The 23,326-nt window shown below is 32.9% G+C and overlaps 1 protein-coding gene across 1 annotated transcript; it reads right to left on the reverse strand.

Moving 5' to 3' along the window:
* Nucleotides 1–248: 248 nt before the first annotated feature.
* On the reverse strand, nt 249–22,877 carry LOC111047492 (splicing factor 3B subunit 6). The gene is made up of 4 exons (XM_022333255.2): nt 22,644–22,877; nt 16,567–16,685; nt 13,560–13,689; nt 249–2,061 (listed from the first exon to the last, which is right to left on the reverse strand). The coding sequence occupies exons 1-4, from the start codon at nt 22,668–22,670 to the stop codon at nt 1,966–1,968; spliced, it is 372 nt and encodes a 123-aa protein (XP_022188947.1). The 5' UTR covers nt 22,671–22,877; the 3' UTR covers nt 249–1,965.
* Nucleotides 22,878–23,326: the final 449 nt, after the last annotated feature.

The following is a 23,326-nucleotide window of genomic DNA, read 5'->3' on the forward strand; positions in this document are numbered from 1 at the left end:
GGGTTGATAGTAGATAATTGCTATCGTAAGAACAATCTATTGCTAAGAACCTACAAGACAACTTATCAACTATAGTCAATGTTTATTAGTCTATAAGATAATAACGAGTCAATTATTTCTATAGTTATAGTATGTGTATGGCGAATGTAAAACATTAGCTATATTTGATTTGATTCGCCTTATTGATTTGAGTGTACATTATTATAACCTACATACAAATCAAGGGTTTATGAAGTAAAACTATAGAATGAGAGCGATTGTTTTTATTTCTACTTTCGGTTCTCTAGTTATTTATCGATAACTACTCTATCATGAACAAGGAAACAATGCAACCCGTTTAAAAATATTCCTTTTCATGCTCAGTATTTAAGAATAGTCGAGTTCAATTTATTACAGTTTTTCCATTAAACTTTTTATAAAATGTATCAAATTTGTTTTTATTTCGACTTGAACAATTTTAATAATTCAATTCAACAGAACAATCATGCGATTTCTCCTCAAAGGCCAAAGCCTGTATGAGGGAAGGTATGAAAGTACTGTATATAGCTAAAAATAAGCATCGATTTTAGTAGTGCACGTATGAATAGAGACTAAGAGCCGGTTTTCGAGCTCGGGATTCCGAAAATTGGCTTTCCGAGACTGGGCGTAGTCGTAGTTTTTATGATAATCTTTATTTTCTCATTTCTATAATTGAAAAAGTTTCTCCTTGACAAAATGAAACATTCCTAAATAGTTCAAAATAGCTGAAACTACACTATTATTTTCTCTTTCTTTTATTCTGTGTTCACTGTTCAATTTTCAAATTTTTCTAAATTTGATTTAAACGTGGACTATGGCTATGCCCCATTTCGGAGAGCCAATTTTCTGACTCCAGCTGTTTAGTCTAGAATTTAGCTAAATCCCGAGGTCGGAAACCGGCTCCAAGTGTCAAAACATAGAGAAGCGGCGAAGGTAGCTGAGAGTGTTGAAAAGTAATGCATGTAGCCTATTAGTTTAGTCATTAGTTTTGAAGTGGGAATAGGACTTTTTGAAGTGAAAGTGAAATCTTAACCTTATTCTTTTCTGAAACATTTATTTGTAAAAATTTGGGAGAAGACAGTTTTGGGCTATGCCTGTTGTCTTCTCCCAATCATATTATATTTATTATAATTATGATTTGTAATTGTCAATGAAATGAATAAATAAAGATGTATTCCAATGTGTCAGAATAAAGCGGCAAAGATGGAAAAACGGAATATATTTAGATAAATCCATAATTTTCAACACTCTCAGCTACTTTCTCTGATACCCTAAAATTGCATTCCTCATTAGATCACATTAGTTAAACTGAAAGATTGATACTTGATTTTAAAATCTATCTGTCATTATGTAATAATCAAAAAGGGGATTTATTGTGTGGACAACGTTAATAAATTGAATTAATAACTGGCATAAGTTCAAAAAAAAAAAACAAATTCATAAAGCGAAAATGGTATTACTTCTAATGTTTCCAGGAATTGAAGTCCTGAAGATAAATGAAAAATGCGTTTCATTCAACAGTTCCAAAATGGTTTCTACGTTTTTTTTTTTAAATTTTGGATCTTAATATTACAAAATCTAAGACACAATTAATAAAAATACTTTCGATACCGTACTTAGAATCGTTGAGATGTATTTTAAAAACCTACTAAAAGTAATACAAAGTGATTATAGCATAATATATAGTGTGAAATAATTTCGATATATTATAAAAGAACATTATCAATTTTTTAGATATACAATACCAGACTGAATGGAAATATGCCCAAATTATTGTCCAATCGGATATGAGATACTTAAATAATTCACATAATGTTTCAACTGGATAACTGCACCAAAATTGAAACCATTGGAGCTGGCATTCAAATTGCCTTATAATATGATCACATAGTCCATTTTACAATTAGAAATGTTCATATTTACACATCAATTCACAACAGTAGGTATTCACTTTTTCTCGTCGTTGATTCCATATTTGGTCTTGACCTTTTCTAATTCGTCCTTCTTCTTATCCACATCAACTCGTTTGAATGCTTTGTTGGCCTGCGAAATTAGAAATAATTGAATAAATTGTTTCTCAACAGGTGCAGCATTAGATTACAATATTTGAATCTGGAATAACGATTTTACTATTATAAATGAAGTTTTTCTGTTACTGACAGCATTCTTGGTCAGTCTGGAAATATTATAATGTTTAATGAATTGTGTTCTCAGGTAATAGAGTGCCAGTGTTTGAATATGGCCTCCAAGACGTGCATAACGTACAGCTACAATCAGGTATAGGGCAATCAGGTGTATCTTCGCAAAAAACCAACATTAAACTTTACACCAGCCATTCACTTTAGTGTTCACCAAAGAGGTTCATCAGGTCAGGAAACCAGAACTTGAGTGACATATGCTAAGTCGCAGCCGAGCAGGCTAAGCATGACTGAAATGAATGAAGCAATCTATTATTTCTACCTGCGCATACGAGTAGGTCTGATTGTTCACAGGAGTCAACTTTCACCGACGTAAGGATAGTTGCTGCAAGTATTGCAACTACAGGCTACAATAAATCAGTTCATAAAATAGAATTAACTATTTCTCATTCATCCGGTGCAAGCTTCTTCCAGTAAAGGTAGACTGGGAGGAACACCTGTACAATTAAACCCATTTGGTATATTGTCACGTAACTGACTGGCTTATTTAACTGGCCAGGAACAAATCCATTACAAGATCAACTTGATAGTTCTATCGAATGAAAATTCAAAGTCAATAATAATAATTAATAAATTGCTAGATGAGAATTGCGTCGTTGCATTGCAGGGTGAGGTATTTACAGTAATCTTTTAATGATTGCATTTTAAAGATGATTAGTAGTCCAGCCAATATAGACATAAAAAACGGGGTGTGCTTGCAATAATTTATATTGCAGTTCTGGTTTCTAATATATTATTTGGGTACATGAGAGAAGTCCAGAACCAATTTCTTCATACAAAATTTCCTTGTGCTAGATACAAGGTGGCCTAAAAACCTCGTATTTTCGGCTCATTTTCCAGTTTTCAGCTATTTCTGTCAAATCTCGTAATCGGACAGAAAAAATTGCTCTCGCCTGTTTTTTAGATTATAAAATTCTGAATAAAATGATATCATTCGGAACTCTCTATCTCCAATGAGTACTGAGTTATGATTTTTCAAAAATGAGTGATATTTGAAGAAAAAATAAATTTTGATGAATTTTAGTTTTTGATCATAAATATCATCCGATTGTTAACATTTAGATGTATAATTCAAAATCCCTCTGAGCGTATTTTTGTGCTCTACAATCTGAGATCAGGGAGAGCGCTCTATCTCAAATAGATTTCCAGGTACACCTGACAACAATGCTCCTTGTATTGTGAAAAACACCTTATTTTAAGCTTAAACCATCATCACCAACTATATTGTCCTCACATTGATATTTCGCACGATGACATAAGTTCATGAGATCATGTTCTATGAGAATCACCCGTTAAGGTGCGTACAGATATACGCGCCGCGAACATGAGCAATTCACTTTAAATCAGCTGACTATATCTGTATTTTTACAGAAACGGTATAAGATATAGATATAAAAAGCTTGGCATCAGCTGATTAAAAGTGAATTGCTCATGTTCGCGGCGCGTATATCTGTACGCACCTTGTAAAGTATCGAATTTGGGTAGATAAAAATCCCTAACCGAAATAGTAATAGGTCTGAAAATAAAGTAACTGGCTAATATCGCCAAATAGATAATAACTAAGATTAGATAGCATCAGCTTGTTCTGGCTAAACGGTACAAAAACCTAAAAAGGATGTGAAGGAATTTGTTGCTAATAAATAGATTATTATATAAAATATTTTGAAGATTGAGGTTAGGTACATGTATTCACGGATCGGTGACCTAGAGATCGATCAAATCGAGAAACGTAGAATCTGACCAAAACCCCTTGGCAGAGCTCTATTGCAATCAAACGGTGTGCAATGTGAAAAAACACCTGATCACGTGGCTAATTATTAGGTAGCATGAAATTAATATTAATGTATAGAATATTAGCTAGCATGTAAAGAGCATAACAAATAAACCAAATAAAAATAATTAAGTGTATTCAGGAAATAAGAGGTACCAGGCGCATGAATACCGAATAAAATTTGCATGCACCAATAGTAAAACGGCAGTTAATAGGCGGCAACTGTAGGCCAATTCAAAAATATTTCTATATATTTATATAAATGTACTAGGATTTGTGTTAAAACTTTGTATAGTCTATGTTATCGATATGGCTCGAAAGCAAAGAAATTATTAATCGTACAATCTAAGTAATATTTTGATATTTTTTGTAAGATCTATTTGAACCTAAATGGCGGAGGACTAAGATATTCAAATTTTATGTTAATTTGAAAGTCGGAAATAAGATTTGTAAAAATTGAGAAAGGAGAACCAGCACTCGCCAGCCAAATGCCACCATAAGAGGACCCCAAATATTTTAGAGCGTAGTACCTTGCTAATAATTTTGTAAAAGTTAAAGTTAAATCAAATTATTAAATTTCTTAAAAGACTTCGTGATGCTATTGTAAAGCAGAAGTCATTTTCAATTTCAAATAAATTTATAACCCCTTGGAAGAGACGAATCCGGCTACCATATTCCCGGACCACATGGAGTTGGATCGACATCGGCGGCTTACAAGAAGATTTTCGACACGTGAGTGATAAATATTGAATTAGTGATGGGCGCCCTAGTGCTTCGAATTAATCTAATAATCAAAGCTAGCTCGCCGAAAGGGTTTTTATTATAAATTAAGAAATTAATAAGGGAAATACTTGCGCAAGTAAAAATTAGTATTAAAGGTATTTTATTGAAGAAAAAATATAGATTAACACATATTAGAAAAATTCCATTTGGATCAAAGAAGTATAAAATCTAGGCTATTAAAACATATGCATATGATATTTAATTTTTGCAATATAATTTGCGATAGTTTGTTATAGCTCTAATTCACTAGATGAATGGCTCTACCTATTCCGTCAGGTGCCGAATCTTGCACCCTGAGATAAAAATATATATTCGATATAAAGAAATCTACTAAGTACTAGAGATTTTAATATATATATATTTGGATTATTAGTGGCTAATTTATCAAGCTGATCTTAAAGCACATATTTTTTTAATTGAGTTGTCCAAGTCGACAAGTATTAGCAAGCGCATATCGCAGCTGCATGCAAAAGAATGCATATGATTTTTAGATAAAGGCACATGGTAATGATTCGTGCCATAAATCTAGAATATAAAGTTTAGCCTGTGATATTTTACTGATTTCAATTATTGTTCTATTTTTATATTATATTTTTTATCGCTCTTTATATATTTTTTGCCTCGATCTATTTTTTGCATTATTTGTTTAATATATGTATGAAATGTTTATGGTGTGCAATTTATTTTTATTCCTCAACTCTATAGTATAAGTATCATATTTATATATATTTATTTTTATTGAATTACAAGAGTTATAGGAGAAGCCCATACCTAGGCCCATCAAGATTTTTTGAGACTGAATCCTATTAAAAAACCACGACCTAATTATATGATTATATCAAAATCTCATGCTTTACCGACTGATGCCAAGCAGGAGGCTAATCGTTATTTAAATATAAAGAATAACGTCAGAACCTTGAGATGCACTTCATTTCAGTATTTCCTAGTGGGGAGGCGCGCTTAAGGACACCTGAAGGATTGTTGTCGCTCATTGTATTGTGAAAAACACCTAATTTTCAGCTTCAACCATCATCACCAACTATAATATATAATAATAATAATAATTTCTCTGGATGTTGGACGACACATCCAGAGGAGTTTATTCATAAATTCATACATTACATATTTTTTCATATATTTTCAATAATATAACAATATTCAGTGTTTACAAAATGATACCTTACTATATAATATATGTGTCGAGGTTATCATCAAATTAATACTAATTTATGCTACAACAGATAATACAAAAATTCCAAAAAATCTAAAACTATATCTATTACCCTAAGCATCACCTAGTACAAAGATACTAAACCGAGGTACTATTTTCTACCTATAAATTACCTTATTTAAAAAGAATACTACTTAAATTTAAATCCTACTTACTATTAGTTCCTTACTACTTTGTATCCCAATACTGAATAACCAATGTCTAATTTTTCTTTTGAACCTATTGAAATTTTCCTCTCCTTTGATTTCTAATGGTATTCTATTAGATATTGTAGGCCCTAAATATCCTAGTGATCTTTGCCCAAATGCTGTATTCATTCTTGGTACTTCTTGATTGTAACGTTCTCTTATTCTAGTATTATGGCTTGATTTATGATATGGTTCCTATTTTGATGTTTTTTCATATACCCTAATAACAACAATATATACAATTGCCAATATATATAATATTAATATTAATTAATTGCCAATATATACAATATATATATATATATATATATATATATATATATATATAAATACAATAGAGTACTCTATTTTCTATAAATAATTCTACAGTTGGAAACTGGATTTCCCTGTTTCCCATTATTTTCAAAATGCGTTTTTGAGTTTTAAATAATGGATCTATAAAACTGAAGTTAGCTGCACCCCAAACTAACAGACCGTACCTTAAAAGAGATTCAACTAATGTTAAGTATACAGTTTTTAACATTTCTTTGTCTATGATACGCCTTAATTGATAGAATTTGTATATAAGCTTCCTTATTTTGGCAGTTGTATATGTTATGTGCTTGTTCCATTTCAATGAATCATCTACTATTATTCCTAAATACTTTATATTGTCAGAGCGTTCTGTTAGTGGGCAATAACAATTATTGTTACTATTTCTATCACAATTATGAAGCTTCATTGTTGTCATGTGTGGTTTTGTGCTATTTGTTAAAGAAAAAGCTAAAATTTTTTTTTTTTGAATTTAATGACAATAAGTTATTTCTTAACCAACTAGTGATTTTTGTGAGTTCTATCTCTGCTGTTTGGAACACTTCTTCCCAGTTTTTTCCTTGAAAAAGGAGTGCTGTATCGTCAGCAAAGGCTATAACTCTACCTTGAATTTGAATGGAGCACAACTCATTTGCAAAGATCGAATACAAAATTGGTCCTAAAACTGTTCCTTGAGGTATTCCAAACTTCATGGAACCCTCTGCACTCATATGGTTCTCAACCTTTGTTTTTTGCTGTCGATTGCTGAGGTAGGATCTGAACCATTCAAGTGGCACTCCTCTTATACCTATTGCCTCAAGCTTTTTTATTAATAAGTCATTGGAAACAGAGTCGAAGGCCTTTGCTAAATCTAAAAATACTGCTAGACATTTATTCTTTTCCTCTAAATTGCTAGTTACAAATTTTGATAATTCTAGTACAGCTAATTCTGTACTTACACCCTTGCGGAAGCCAAATTGGTTAGGAGAAAGAATATTATTAATTTCTAAAAAGCTTATTAATCTTGATTTAACTAGTTTTTCTAAAATTTTTGATACATTGCTAATCAGTGAAATAGGTCTATAATTACTAATAATTAGTTTATCGCCTGCTTTATGTATAGGTCTGACACAGATTTCCTTCATTGCTCTTGGAAAAGTACCATATAGCAAGCTCAGATTAAAAATATGAGTTAAAGGCTTAGAAATTAAATCTTTTATTCCTTTCAAGGTCCTGTTATCTAATCCATCTAGGCCTGGTGCACTATTGCTGTGTAAAGAATCAATTGTATTTATTATTTCCTTTTCATCTATGGGGAAAAGAAACATATTATTTGGTACATGCAATTCTGGTACATTATCTGCTATAATTTGGTTAATATTTTTATTCAAACTCTCAGATATTTTGTTAGCCATACTCTCTCCAATATTAACAAAGAGATTATTTACATGACTCAATAGTTCTCTAGGATTATCTTTCAGTGTGACTATGTCACCATTAATTTTCAAAGCATTCAGTTGTATATCCTTTTTCTGATTTGAATCTGTAGCATCCTTGATTATTTTCCATGTCTTCCTTACATCATTGTTCGCTTCATTTAGTTGCATCTTGAAATAATTTTCTTTTGTAGTTTGGATGAGTGACGTCAGTGTATTTCTGTATCTTCGGTAGTAGTTAGCAAGTTCTCCGTTCTCTGGGTCCAGCTTCCTTCTTCTATTTAGAGAATCCCTTGTTCTTATAGCTGAGATAAGTCCTCGTGTTATCCATGGTTTTATGCTCTTGATCCTCTTCTTTTGTCTGTAATGATGTGTATTGCTCTCCATATGTTTTTGTAGAATTTCTAGGAACTTTTCGTAAGCTGAGTCTGTGTTATTTGACTCAAAAACCTCCGTCCATTGTTCCACTCCCAGTCCTCTCCTCAAGCCGTTCAAGTTGACAGATTTACAGTTAGTTGAGCTCTGTTCATCCCCATTTGTTCTGTCTAACTGATGTTCTTCCAGTCCAAGAATTGTAATGAAGTGGTCTGTGATACTCGAGTGATACACGATTGGATGGATTTTACTTTTACAGTTGGTCAACATATGATCCAAACAAGAAGACGTTCCCGCTGTTACCCTGGTAGCCTTTTTAATGCAGTTCTTCAAACCGTGTTCACTCAATAAGTCGTAATAATCATCAAGTTGATAATGATGATGTGGCTGTAGCGTATTAATGTTGAAGTCTCCTGCGCAAATAATAAGTTGACCTCTCAGTCTACCAAGCACTATTTCAAAGTCCTCTAAAAACTCTTTTATGCTGGCGTAGGAAGGTGATCTGTACACTGCTAATCTCTCCTTTGATGTTTGAAGTTGTAGATGAAGAACGTTGGCCTGTCTGATATTTAGTTCTACCGATTGTACGTTGAGATTTTCCTTTGCATATACAATTACTCCATCATTTTGAGTACGATTATTCAAAGAGTGAAAAATATTGTAGTCCTTCAGTTGCTTCTGTGTATAATCTCTTTTGATCCAGCATTCTGTTAGTATTATTATATCGAAATCATAGGACATATCCTGTAGTTGAATCATCAGGTCATCGAAGTTCTTCCTGATACTTCTGATATTGAGAGAAAATACAGTTATATTAGAGTGTTGAAGAGCAACGTGGAGTTGTTGTTTCACACTGTCCTCTATCTCATCCACGGAATCAAGTTCATTTGCCACATCCAGCACGTTATTATTACTAATCATCATGCTTATTCATACGCACCCCTCCATGCTTGTTCTCCTCTATTTTCCTCTGCCATCTCATTATATATTTATCATCAAAGCTTAATGTGTTTTTTTATAAGCAATGATATGAGATCATTCTCCGCTGTTGTTAGATAGTTGAAACTATGAGTGTGCCTACTGAGTGCTACAATCACATGACTTTCACTGTTATAGATCTCTAGATCCTTTGAATTTGTCCTCACTAGAATAACATTTCTATCAGTAAGACCTTGTGCTTCTTGTATCGTGTGAATTTTTATTGTTTTATCAATCCTGTCACCTAGTAACTCTTGAATAATTTTTTCTCATTCTGCGTGTATGTTAATAACAGTGTTTCTGGATCAAGCTGTGGAAGACCGCCGTTAAAGATGGTCTTCCTAATTGAGCGAAGAGTTCCACTAGTTGTTTCAATTTTACCATAGAATTTGGATAATGCGCAGCATACATCGATCGGACATCTTCCAGTTAAAGTCACTTTCCGTGTGGGCTCACAAAAAACTGAAGGATGAGACCATCTAACTTTCAGTCCACTCCTTTCGATGTAAGGAATCTGTTTAGAATCACCAAGTAGGAAAACTTCGGAGCATCCTGATAATTTCGCAATGAAACCAATGTAGCCAGCATGCATCAGTACAGCCTCATCTATAAAGACACGATGATATTTCTTGCCCACTCCATTTATAATGAAAGATGAAACGGTTCTGTAATCTGATCTGATTATCTTTCTACAGTAATCCTTACCGTACTTATGAATGACAGCCTCTCTGATGTCTTTGATTCCTGCTCTTGTTTGACTTAGAACTAAATCTATTCCAGGTTTATGCTGGTTCAGTATTTCAAACGTCTTTCCACACCCTGGCACACCATCTATCCACGTAATATTAGGAAGACTTGAAGCTGAAATGTCAACTGATATTTTCTGATACAGCTCACCGTTTAACATGAGTTGTGTATCTCTACTAACAAGAATGTATTTTTCTTTTGTTAAGAATCTTTTATTGCTCTCGTTGAATTCCACGTAGGTTCCTTCGTTATCCAAGCAGAAGCCCATTCAATAACTTTTCCCAGTTGGCCATAGAATTGTTCTTAGATTATCATAAATATTCATCTCTTTACGCTTTATCTCTATTAGGTACGAATAAGAGCTCAATAAGTTTTTTTTTGTAATGTTAGTCAGAATTTCATAGTAAATAATAGAATTTATCTGATCATGTTGACTCAGAAGATTTCTGAGCTCCAGCATACTATTTATAAATTCATGTTTGGGTGGTTTTTCAGGTAAGTATCCCGTTGGACATGCTTTCTCATTGTTTTTCTCTTCTGGAATATTTAAAAATGTAAGATTATTTATACCCTTGTAGTAAAACACATATTTAATGTTTTGTTGCCAAGACAGTACTTAAGAGATCAATACAAGATACATCAGCCATGGTTCCAAAAAAATCAATTCCAACTGTCAGAGCTTGTTTATCTGAAGCCCATTCATCGATCATAGATAGTAATATTTCTAGATTGGAAAGCAAGTTACTATTATCTGTCAATAAAAGCAAATTGAGTATTTTCAATGTCTCGTCGAATTTCACCGACGCATCAATTTGCTTTGTTTGTGAAAATATAGTAGTTAGACTATTGAAGTAATCAATGCTCATACATTTCCTATTTACTACGGTTGCAATGCCCTTGGAAATATTTACTTTTTCGTTTTTTACGCTGGCGAAGGAAATATTCAGGTCAGTGTAACCTCCAAAATTAAATACGAGTGATGTCCTACTTTTAGATCTTTGTTGAACTCTATATGTATCATTCAAATTACCTAAAATTTCATTAATATCCATCACAATATTTCCAGCCTGATTTATTATTTTTTGAGAACAATATCTATTTTTAAACAATCCCATAATTAGTATTTTCAATCAATTGCTGCAATGATTTCTGGTGGCTAGGACATTGTGGATCGTGAACTTTATGATTTGATGGCTTTTTGTTCTTCTTACAATTGCTACATATTGCTTCCTTGGCGGTATTTGGACAATCTTTAGTGCTATGATCTCCAGCACAGTGACCGTAGACTTCAATTTCTTTTTTGCAATACTTTGAAACGTGACCAAAGCACTGGCACTTGAAGCACCGTTGAACCGAAATAAAGTCATTTAACCTGCAAGAAGTCATGTCGACAAAGACTCGTTTCCTATTTATTAGAATTCTTCTTATCTCGGGCTCACATTCAATGATCCAATGAACTACTTCCTTGTTCTTTGGTCCAACCTTGTAGAGAGGCTTACATCCGTTTAAAAATGCTTCTTTTCCTAGTTAAGAAATCCTCCTTTTCCTAATTTTCAGCTTCAATCATCATCACCAACTATATTGTCCTCACATTGATATTTCGCACGATGACATAAGTTCAGGAGATCATGTTCTATGAGAATCACCCGTCAAGGTGCGTACAGATATACGCGCCGCGAACATGAGCAATTCACTTTAAATCAGCTGACTATATCTGTATTTTTACAGAAACGATATAAGATATAGATATAAAAAGCTTGGCATCAGCTGATTAAAAGTGCTCATGTTCGCGGCGCGTATATCTGTATGCACCTTGAGATGCACTTCATTTCAGTATTTCCTAGTGGGGAGGCGCGCTTAAGGACACCTCAAGGATCAAAATTTCAAACACTTATAACTTTTGACACAATGCTCAGATTTCATCGTACTACACTTCATTCTTCTCGGCTCGTCAAGGCGGTCCAAAACCATGCATCGTAAGTCAAATTCGGTCAAAAAATGAAAAATTTATTGTTGAGTGTACTTAAGCCCATATTCCAATACACAAAAAATGTCCAATTTCTATATTCAAAGCTGCATGTCTTGTGAAATACTTCTGATAAAATTTCCAAATCTGGTGAGGATGTGAAAATTGTCCACCTGTACCCACTTCAATAAATGTTACTTTTGATTCAAATACAATTCGAAAGTTACAGAAGATTTTAAAAACGACGATTTCAGTTTTTACATTTTCCCGTGATTTTAATGTTGATCAAGAGTTTCTAAAACTAGTCTGATACATCATAAAAACTCAAGATTGATTCCAAATTGTAGATAAATTCAGCCTCTACGAGCTAAGCTACCTAAAACCCATCTTGGATCACTCTGGCATATCATAGAGTTGCTAAAACCGTTAATATGAGAAAAATATCTACAATTTCCGGATTTTTTTTCAACAATCAAATCTCAATTTAGCAACATATTTTTCCATGAATCGTTCACAGCAGATGAAAGAGAAAATGCTATTGCACATTTCTAGATCAAGTAATGATTTTTAAAATAAGGGTTACAAATACACATAGCTTTTAATAAAGAAATTGGTCATTTTTTGTGTATTGGAATATGGGCTTAAGTACACTCAACAATAAATTTTTCATTTTTTGACCGAATTTGACTTATGATGCATGATTTTGGACCGCCTTGACGAGCCGAGAAAAATGAAGTGTAGTAATCTGTAGAAATCTGAGCATTGTGTCAAAAGTTATAAGTGTTTGAAATTTTGATCCGTGAGGTGTCCTTAAGCGCGCCTCTCCACTAGGAAATACTGAAATGAAGTGCATCTAACGGGTGATTCTCATAGAACATGATCTCATGAACTTATGTCATCGTGCGAAATATCAATGTGAGGACAATGTAGTTGGTGATGATGGTTTAAGCTTAAAATAAGGTGTTTTTCACAATACAAGGAGCATTGTTGTCAGGTGTACCTGGAAATCTATTTGAGATAGAGCGCTCTCCCTGATCTTAGATTGTAGAGCACAAAAATACGCCCAGAGGGATTTTGAATTATACATCTAAATGTTAACAATCGGAAGATATTGTTGATCAAAAACTAAAATTCATCAAAATTGGTTTTTTGTTCAAATTTCACTCATTTATTCACTCATTGGAGATAGAGAGTTCCGAATGATCTCATTTTATTCAGAATTTTATAATCTAAAAAACAGGCGAGAGCAATTTTTTCTGTCCGATTACGAGATTTGACAGAAATAGCTGAAAACTGGAAAATGAGCCGAAAATACGAGGTTTTCGGGCCACCCTGTATCTAGCACAAGGAAATTTTGCATGAAGAAATTGTTTCTGGACTTCTCTTATAAACCCAAATAATATATTAAAAAATCAGAACTACAATATAAATTCAATGCACCAATGTATATAGTGACTGGACTATAGATTGTATGCATAGATACGATCATTTTTGCCATGGCTCGATTCCAGAAAAATAAATCGGAATTTTGACTGTGTTCAGATCAATGTAATCAGAAATGATTGTAGTTTACTTACCTGATAGTAAAGTACAACTAAATATCGATTGCACACGTTGAAACCAGAGAGATGGTCACAAGCATTTTTGGCGTCAAATATATCTTCGTAGACAACGAACGCTGTCCCTCTTGTATCAGGTGTATTTCCCCTGCAAAATGTTTGACAATAATAATTGATGAAAATATTAGTGACAAGGATGAAATGAGCAAATATCAATGAACAAGGATGGTGCACAACATGATTGAACGAGCGTCAGCGAGTTCTTACTTTTGACTTACTGAAGGTTAAAGTCGTACGTATGTTTGTATGTTCTACAATAACTCAAGAAAAAACGATCAATCAGCTTTAAATTTTGAACACGTATTCTTCAAAACTTTTTACACGTCAAATTCGTTGGACAACAAAATTGACTAAACTTACTCCTTCGTCCTTTTTCAGGATATAAAATAACATTGAATGTGCGTGGGAATTTTTTTTTTTTGAGATTTATCATTAAGTCAGCTGAATGAAGAATTCATTGCATGCAATCACAACAGTTTCCCCATTCATTCATATCATCAGCTGAGACTATTTGGAAGCTATTCCACGGACAGACCTCCATGCACTGACACATGAATTCAGCAGGTTAATATATACAACATAATTTACAACTTTTACATCAACAAACTTATACTGGTTGAGATATCATTCATTGTGCGGTTTTCGCCATTCATTTTCTCTTGGCTCTCTGTATCGAAATCATGTATCATGAATTTGGATTCATGTGGGAAGAAGATGTTGAAGTGACAAAGTAATTTTTCATTTCAAATAGGAACCCCAATGAAACCTACTGTTAATATTATTTTGTAAAAGAAATATTTTGCTGCTTCCATAATTTTCACCAACTCTCTATAATTAAAAGTTGCTGGTTTCAAAGATTGCAATAAAACAGTTCTTGAGCGAGTTCTCCAACCCAGGGGGTCACTAATAATTTTCATATTAATTAGAAGTGAGCTCACCCTTATTAAGGTAACAAGAAGCCTAGTGTTGTCGTTGTGTGTGGATTGTATGCACCGATTGCTATAAAAATAAATTTTCAATCCAAGAATATTCAAAGATATTTGATTAAACTCAAATGTAACAATTGAACACCTAGAGCCGGTTAAATTTTAATCGTGAAACAATCAGAGAAGCCGTCTTATCAAAATGGCCTTCTCTGATTGGTTCACGTGATATTGTGCAACCGGGCTCTAGTCTGTCTTGTAGTCTGTCCATCGAAAGGAGATCTAACAATAGTATAAAGTTAGTGCTCCTGTGCGTATAACTGACCTATCATATCGGCCTAGACTTGTAAATGCCAGTTCACAATCCTTTGAATCATCTAGCCTACTGTGAATATTCAGTTGAGTCTATGACAAAGATGTTACGTAGTTACTGTCAATTAGTATAGCTACTCTTAGATCCACTCTCTTACACGAGAGTTTGTTTATATAGCCTATATCGTCTCCAAAACTATACTGTAGTACTACAGGATGATTATAAAAGGACTTTCCAACTTTGAAAGCACATAAATATTTATTGAAATTTATTACAGAATTGAGATAGGTGCCATTTTTTTACAAAACACTTCAAGTTTAAGGTGTGGGTGTTATTTTGATTCGATGTGACAGCCGTTGGTAATGCGAAATACATTGTACCGATAATCGATTTCTTGCCACACTCGTACCTGAATATCAGGCGTAACTTGTGCAACCGCAGCGATCCGAATGCACCGAACATAAACATCATCCTTGATGAAACCCCACAGGAAGAAATCTATCGGTGTAAGATACGGTGAGCGAGGTGGCCATGCAATTGGCCCTGCACGGCCAATCCAGCGAAGTTAAAAGCAATTGTCTAGAAAATCCAGAACTTCTCCGTGGAAATGAGCTAGTGCACCGTCATACTGAAAGTAAAAGGGCACTAGTTCATCTTGTTCAGAATGACGGTGCACCACCTCATTTCCACAGAGAAGTTTGGGATTTTCTAGACTTTCTAGAACCCAGAAAGCTTTCAAAACAGAAACCACTGTCATAACTCAAGAAATAGAAGCCTACTTATCACGAACGTGGCTAGGAAGGCAACATACCAACGACACTTCAACCACCTAGCACCAAAACTCCACAATTTACTTCCTGTACACATCAAGATAATAGAAAACTCAAGAAAATTTAAATGCGCCGTTAAAAACTGGATCACAACAACTGGAAGACATAATATAGAAAACATAGTTTCGAACAATATGTAAGCTCACTTACTCAATGTATTTGTACCCCACTCTGAATTTAATTGTATTACTACTACACCTGCTCTAGAACATGGGTTTCCCATAGTTGAGTAGGTTAATTTCCGAAAAAAAATGCAATTAATTTATAGTTGTAGTAAATTTCATAAATTGTATTTTTTAATATTATGTACATTTTATTGATTAGATTGTTTATTTGTATATTAATGGAAATAAAATGTATTTGTATTGTATTGTATTCTCTTTCAACTTAGCTGGATTTACCATGCAGGGGCAATGGCATGGCCACCTCGCTCACCGGATGTAACATCAATGGATTTCTTCCTGTGGGGTTTCATAAAGGATGAGATTCATGTTCCGTGCATTCGAATCGTTGCGGTTGCACAAGTTACGCCTGATGTGCTGGTACGAGTGAGGCAAGAAATTGATTATCGGTGTATGTCACATTACCATCGGCTGTCACATCGAACCAAAATAGCACCAACACCTTAAACTTGAAGTGTTTTGTAACAAAATGACACCTTTCTCAATTCTGTAAGTAATTTCAATAAATATTTATGTGCTTTCAAAGTTGTCAAGTCCTTTTATAATCACTCTGTATATTGAACATCCCAGGCCATGAACTATTACAGAATACACTTGATCATTTATCTATCCGAAACATTTATGAATTCGCTTCAGAAATTAAACAGTTGCTTCTCTATTGAGAGATTTATTCACAACAAAATACTATTCTGCTAAAGACGAATAGCTGAAACTCACACTCTTATTTGCCTGATGGCTCCGTATTTTCCAAAAATATCATACATTTCTTCCGCAGTGATTTTGTAAGGAAGATTTCTAATGTATAATACTCTGTTTACTTCTGGTGGTAGACGTACCTGAAAATTAAAATTTATGTATGCATCATGATGGCTTTTGCTACAATTTACAAATGAGAAGCATAAAACTAAAGATACTAGTAGTTCTGCGAACAGTAGACCTCGCTCATGAATAAAACTTTAAATCTAATGAGAAGGTCCAGTAGGCCTACAATAAGTACAGAATATTGTAAAGATTTAGCCATGTCATAAATTATTTTCTCCATTGAAAGTGCTAGAGACACTGTTTGAAGAGACACTGGACTTATCAAGGAGGTTCCTTTATATCAAATTTTACCTTTTAAATGAAAAAGACTAAGGAATTGTCAAAAAACCACAGATTCATTGATACTTAGAAAGGCCGGTTTCGGTCTTTATCAGAGTTTATCAGAGATTGACAATGGTGTAATCACCGAAACCGGTCTTTCTAAGTATCAATAAATATGTGGTTTTTTGACAATTTCTTGGTCGTTTTCATTCAAATTCAAATTTATTTCTCAAAAAAAAACACAATTATAATAATCTAATATTATAACATCTAAAAATAATACAAGAAAAATACTATTAAATATATAAAATGATCCCAAAACTGCAGTATATTTTTTTTTATGTCCATCTATGTTTAAGGAGTAGCCTACAAGGTAAAACCTGTGCGTAGACCTAAGTTGCAGTAATATATTTATTCAATATAAACTAAGAAATTAACAAAAATAAGAACAAAGATTAGTGGAACTTACACACAAAATAATTTTGTACATTAAATTAGATAAAAGTTAGTAAAACACAATAATTATTATTCTATGATAAAAAAAACAAAACATAAAAACAAGAAACAGTTGGTGCTTAGAAGATTTTTTCTTCAGTTTTATTTGATCTTATCCATTCCTCAATCTCGCAATTTAATTTTTTGCTCCGGCTTGTATTGGTAACAAAATGAGTAGGAATAAGATTTATTATCCTCTGTGATAAGTAAGTGAATTGTCTTCTACATACATTCAAATCCATCCTGTCTTGATGGAATGTTTCTCTAATAGGACGTAAATTTAAATTCAAGTTTCTTTCACGAAGAAGAAATTTATTTTTATTCTTCTTAATATATATTATCAAATTTGTTATGTACAGCTGTCGAACAGTTAGTACTTGGAATTCATTGAAAAGATCGCTTGTAGGATAAAGTCTGGGTTAGCCTAGAATTGTTTTAATAATATATTTTTGAATTATGAAAAGTTTTTCAGAATGTGTGTTCAAGGCTCCACCACAAGCTCTTATTCCATATTGTAAGACAGCTTGTGCATAAGAGAAGTAGATTAATCGAGCTATTTTCAAGTTATTTAGTTCTCTAATTTGATGAAATTTATATATTAGAAATTTTATTTTTAAACACATGCTGTTTATATGAATATTCCATCTCAGATATGGATCCAACAGTATTCCCAGGTATTTTACTCGGTCCTTTTTTCGAATTTCAGGACAAAAGCAGTGATTTGTTGATTGTTGACAATTGCAGTTTACTTGGTGTATTTTAATACTTTCTATTTCATGAGGTTGTGTTTGGGCATTGGGTGAGAAAGTCATGAATATGCTTTTAGAAGCATTCAAAGTAAGCAGATGTTTATCGAGCCATGATTTTGCTACTCTGAGACCATTTTCTGCGCTAAGGCGCACGTCCTCCCAGGAATTGCCAGTGAAAGTGAGAGCGGTATCATCAGCAAAGGATACGATTGAGCAGTTCCTAATGTCAACTTTAAGAAAATCATTAATATAAATTTGGAAAAGTATTGGTGATAAAACAGTGCCTTGAGGCAGACCATATTCAGTAAGTTTTTTATTACTTGATAAAGTATTCAGCGTAAGGAGTTGATACCGTTCAGTTAAATAACTATTGAATAGTTTGAGAGGTGAGCCTCTGATTCCAAGGTGTTCCATCTTCTCTAATAATCTTGACTGAGATACAGTGTCAAAAGCCTTTGCCAAGTCTAAGAAAGTTGTTAAAGTTTTCTTTTTACTGTTGAAGTTTTCAATTATTCTTTCCAAAAAGTCGGATATTGCATCTTCTGTTGATATGCCACTCTTAAATCCATACTGATTTCTATTGATAATTCTATGTTTATTCAAATAACTTACTAGTCTCTTCTTTATAATTTTCTCCATTATTTTAGCTAAATTATTTATTAAACTTATTGGGCGATAATTTGAGGGGTTTGATTTATCACCTGATTTATAAAGAGGAACAACTTTAGCAACTTTAAATAGTTTAGGAAAATAACCTACCAAAAAATTTTTATTTATTATCATTTTAAGAGTCTCTACAATATAGGAAGCTATTTTTTTTCAGACAGGCAGAACTCAAATTGTCTACTCCAGGAGAAGAGTTACTTCTGAGAGAACTGATTGTGTCTATTATTTCATCATTGTTTGTATCAGCCAAATAAAATGAATTGAATGAGAGGATCGACGAATCTGCATGAGTACGTTGTCTAGGGCTGTTATTTATTATTTTATTATCATATAATTGACCTACATGCGTGAAATGGTGGTTTAGATCTTCGGGATCTATATTGGGTATTTTTTTATCTCGTTTTATATTCAATAGATCATTGATACACTCCCATGTCTTTTTCAAATTGCCTCTGCTTTGGAGTAGTATATTATTATAGTAGTCATACTTAGATTTTTTATCATGTTGTTTAATGTGTTTTTGTAGTTTTTATAAAGTGATTTGAGAAAGATGTTTTGAGGCTGTTTTTTTAATTTCTGATGCATTATATCTCGTTTTCTTATTGAAGTTATTAATCCTGCAGTTATCCAAGGCTTGAGAGGCTTTAGTTTGTGTGGTACAATTTTTATTTGGGTTGCATTTCCAATCTCAGTAGATAATGCATCAACGAATAATTGAACAGCATTTTCAATATTTAAATCAAGTTGTGATGCAACCTCGGACCAATTGTACTTCTTAAGATTATTTATCAAATCATGGTAGTTTATAGATTTTCTAGTGTTAACACTTGGTTCAGTTCTACCAGTATTTTCTCCAAGACCAATGTTTATACAAGTCAGATAGTGGTCAGTAATACTTGTTTTCATTATTGATCCAATAATAGACTCACAAACATCGTTTGTTTTTCTGTAATATGTGATCAATACATGATTGGGATCCGTTTATTTCTCAAGTAGGTTTATTAATGTAAGATTTAAAACCATTTGATTACAAAAGATTGAAATATTCATTAACAAAATTTATGTTACTGTTTATATCTATGTTTGTATCACCGGTGATTATTATGTTTTGACTATTTTCATGTTTCAAGTAATCAATGCAATCATTCAGACTATTGAGAAAAATTTGCAAAATTGAAGAAGGTGAACGGTAAATAGTAACTATTGTGAATTTAATATTTTCATCAGGTATACTGACACTCAGTATTAGAGAATTACATTCGAGTATAAGAAAATGTATGTTTTCAATATTGAATGTGTTCCTAGTAAAAATACAAACTCCATCGCATTTATTCAGTCTACCTGGTACACTATGAATTGAATAATCATTCAAACTGTAATTAATTGTGCTATCGTTAATCCAAGTTTCACTAAGTGCTATAAAATCAAATTTAGTATCACAATTCCCTAAAATATATGCTAAGTTATCAAAGTTTCTATTCATACTTCTTATATTCATGTGACAAATATTCACAAATCTACTCTTTTCAAATATTCAATATGAATAATTACCACAATATCAACTTCTCAACTACATAAAAAGAAAAACAAAATCAACCTTTATACCTTTACATACTACAAATTTCTTTCTACAACTGCAATATTGGACTCCAATACAACAAAGATTTTTTTTTAAATAATTTATCCAATTAATTTGATAAATCAATTTAATAATTATAATAAGATGATTCAATTTAATAATTCTATCTATTCATAATAATTTATTTCATAATGATATATTATTAGAATAAGATAGAACAATTAGTATCATCTGCAAAAAAAAAATTGGTAGGAACGAGATTTGAACCTCGGTCCCACAGTGTGAGAAGCCACGGTCTAACCAACTTGGTCACCATGTGCTCATAACAATAGATGCGAAAAGTATGAACATGAATTGCTGTATCTTCAAAGACATATCCTTTCTGGATTGAGGTTAGTTTAAGGTTTTTTTAAATTACAAAAAAAACCAGAGGTCTTATCAAAAATCGTTATACATACGTTTCTGCGCCTTGTTTCAAAGAACTTGCATACCGAATTTCATCCAAATCGGACAATAACTGCGACTGTAAATGCGGTACAAACAAACAAACAGACAAAAGCCGATCGAGTCGAAACTAAGACTTCAGCTTCGCTTCGGTCAAAAATTGTAAAGGGTGCAATCTTGACTGTTGGATTGATGGTTGATAGGCCTAATAGATAGCCTACCAATAGTATTTAAAAGTTGTGATCATCATTAAACCATTGCTCTATATCTCTAGTAGATATAACGGCTGTTACACAAATTGTGTTCTTATTCTACATTTATAATTTGAAAATTCAATTCTATTAACCGTAGTTATAAGCTATAATCAGTTGAAATAATGTTGCTGCTACGAAGCATGTTTATACTTATTGTCAGGAAATATATAAACTTCAACCTACAGCCTAGTATACAATAGAGTTAACTAAATTAGCCCAACTAAATAACTTATTAGGTTGAAAATTATTATTATTTCCTGACAGTACTATACTCTTTTCAGTTAAGTAACTGAGTAGAAATACAATCAACAGAATATTTGATATCAATTATGAAAATTATTAAATAATAGAAAAATATATTTTCTTGACGAATAGGCTAGAATATAATGTTATAGCCGGCTCCGCCCCTTGGACCCGTGGCTGAATAATCCAGAATTGATAGCAGCAGACTCGCTTCGCTTGCTTGCATTCTTCATTTCAAATTGATTCCTCCCGTCAAATACAAACTTTTAGGCTCTTTCCAACTAAATAAAGCCGCCGATTTTGAACGGATCTTATGTCGTTATCTCAAAACTTTTCTAATAAAACATTTTTAAACCTCAGCAAAGCCTGTGTACCAAATTTGCAAATACGCTAGGAAAACGCTGTAATGTTAAATCCGCTCATCTTGGGCGTATCTATGGCGTAATTTTCAAGTCCTCTAAAGACAAAATTTCTAGACCCTAGCTGAGCCTCTGTACGAAATTTGAACATTTCATCTCAATTAATTATTGTAAAATCTGATAAAACGCTGGGGAACGCTAGGAAAACGCAATAATACCGCCATATTGGGCTTATCTTTGGCGTTAAGAAGTACTCTTTAAGGAGTGCTGAAGTACTCTAAAGACAAAATTCTTAATCCTAGCTAAATTTGTATACCAAATTTAAACATGTTACCTTAATTAACACGTTTTAAAACTCCTCTAATAGGCCTACTTTATGGCTGGACGAAAAAGGCGAGCGAAACGAGCCTGCCGGCTAATCTTCTACAGAAAATAGTAGCAAGGTAGAGAATCGACAAAGACGTTCTCCTATCATTCTTTACTGCCATTATAACTTGAATCAAGTAAGGATCTTACATTAGCCATACCATACTATAGGCTGACCATGGTACAAGCCTTACATAATAAATTACTATTTTAGTAAACAACCCTTCGGCGTTCGGCCCAAGTCATTTTCTTTATTGCGAATACCAAAAATGAATCAAAAGTTTTGGTTTTTATAATATTTGAATATTAGCCTACTTGGGGGTACTTTAGTACAGTGCAGCCGCCTACTTTAAATAAAGGTTTTGTTTATTTTATATAATTTGAAAATAAATAATTTAAATTGATGTTAATGTTTCCAAATCCAAAATAGATAAAAAAAATTGCGCTATAACAAAATTCAGGATTTTGGTCAAGTGTTTTATAATACAAGCTACTTTAATAAACCGTTTATATAGATGTTTATAAAATGATAGGTTAGTTTTATCATAATACTCACATTGGCCCTTCTCTGCATCATAGCCATCTTGGTTATTTATGTTATTCAACTGGACCTTACAAAATAATTCCTGTACTATTTTAAATTAATTCACTTCTATATTATTGCCATCAAACTGACACAAACAATAAAAATTATCACTAACACTCAGACCCTAAACGTGCCTAAACTCAGAACACTGTGCTCAGAAAACAAAAACACTGTGAGACTGTGACAGAAATTCGGAATTCGGAATGGTCGAATGGTGGCAAAGCCCAATCAACAATGTTTCATGCTTCTTTTAGGAAGTTCATTCAAACAGACCTAGTCTGAGCGTAACTTTTCTGTACACACAGTTTTCTAACATATAGAAATTGCTTGAGTTGAGAATAGACTGTTTATAAGTTGTCTGAAAAGTAGACTTCAAGACGTCAATTATTATTTTCGTTGGATTAATTGAAATTCATTTAGAATCAAGAATTTTATAGGTGATTAAACAACATTACAAAATGAAAGCAATAGGTTTCGTCAACATATAATAGGTAAATTATGACAAGGTATATCAAACGATCAGATTTACACATACACATTGAAAATATTCCTTACTTGATACTTGATACTTGTTGTCGTTGTCGAAGACTGGGGATTCCAGATAGACAGTGTCATAAACAAGGTTGGTTGGTAGCCTTTTGGCTAGTCGTTGG

The sequence above is a fragment of the Nilaparvata lugens genome, chromosome 1, assembly GCF_014356525.2.
Source record: "Nilaparvata lugens isolate BPH chromosome 1, ASM1435652v1, whole genome shotgun sequence".
NCBI lineage: Eukaryota > Metazoa > Arthropoda > Insecta > Hemiptera > Delphacidae > Nilaparvata > Nilaparvata lugens.

What these genes read in the sequence shown, in the direction of transcription:
- LOC111047492 (XM_022333255.2), bottom strand. Translation starts at nt 22,670, where the DNA reads ATGGCTATGATGCAGAGAAGGGCCAAT. An exon ending in GCCATCAGGCAAATAAGAGT is followed by an intron (nt 13,690 to 16,566) that starts GTGAGTTTCAGC and finishes AACATTTTGCAG; the next exon opens with GGGAAATACACCTGATACAA. An exon ending in TAGTTGTACTTTACTATCAG is followed by an intron (nt 2,062 to 13,559) that starts GTAAGTAAACTA and finishes CTAATTTCGCAG; the next exon opens with GCCAACAAAGCATTCAAACG.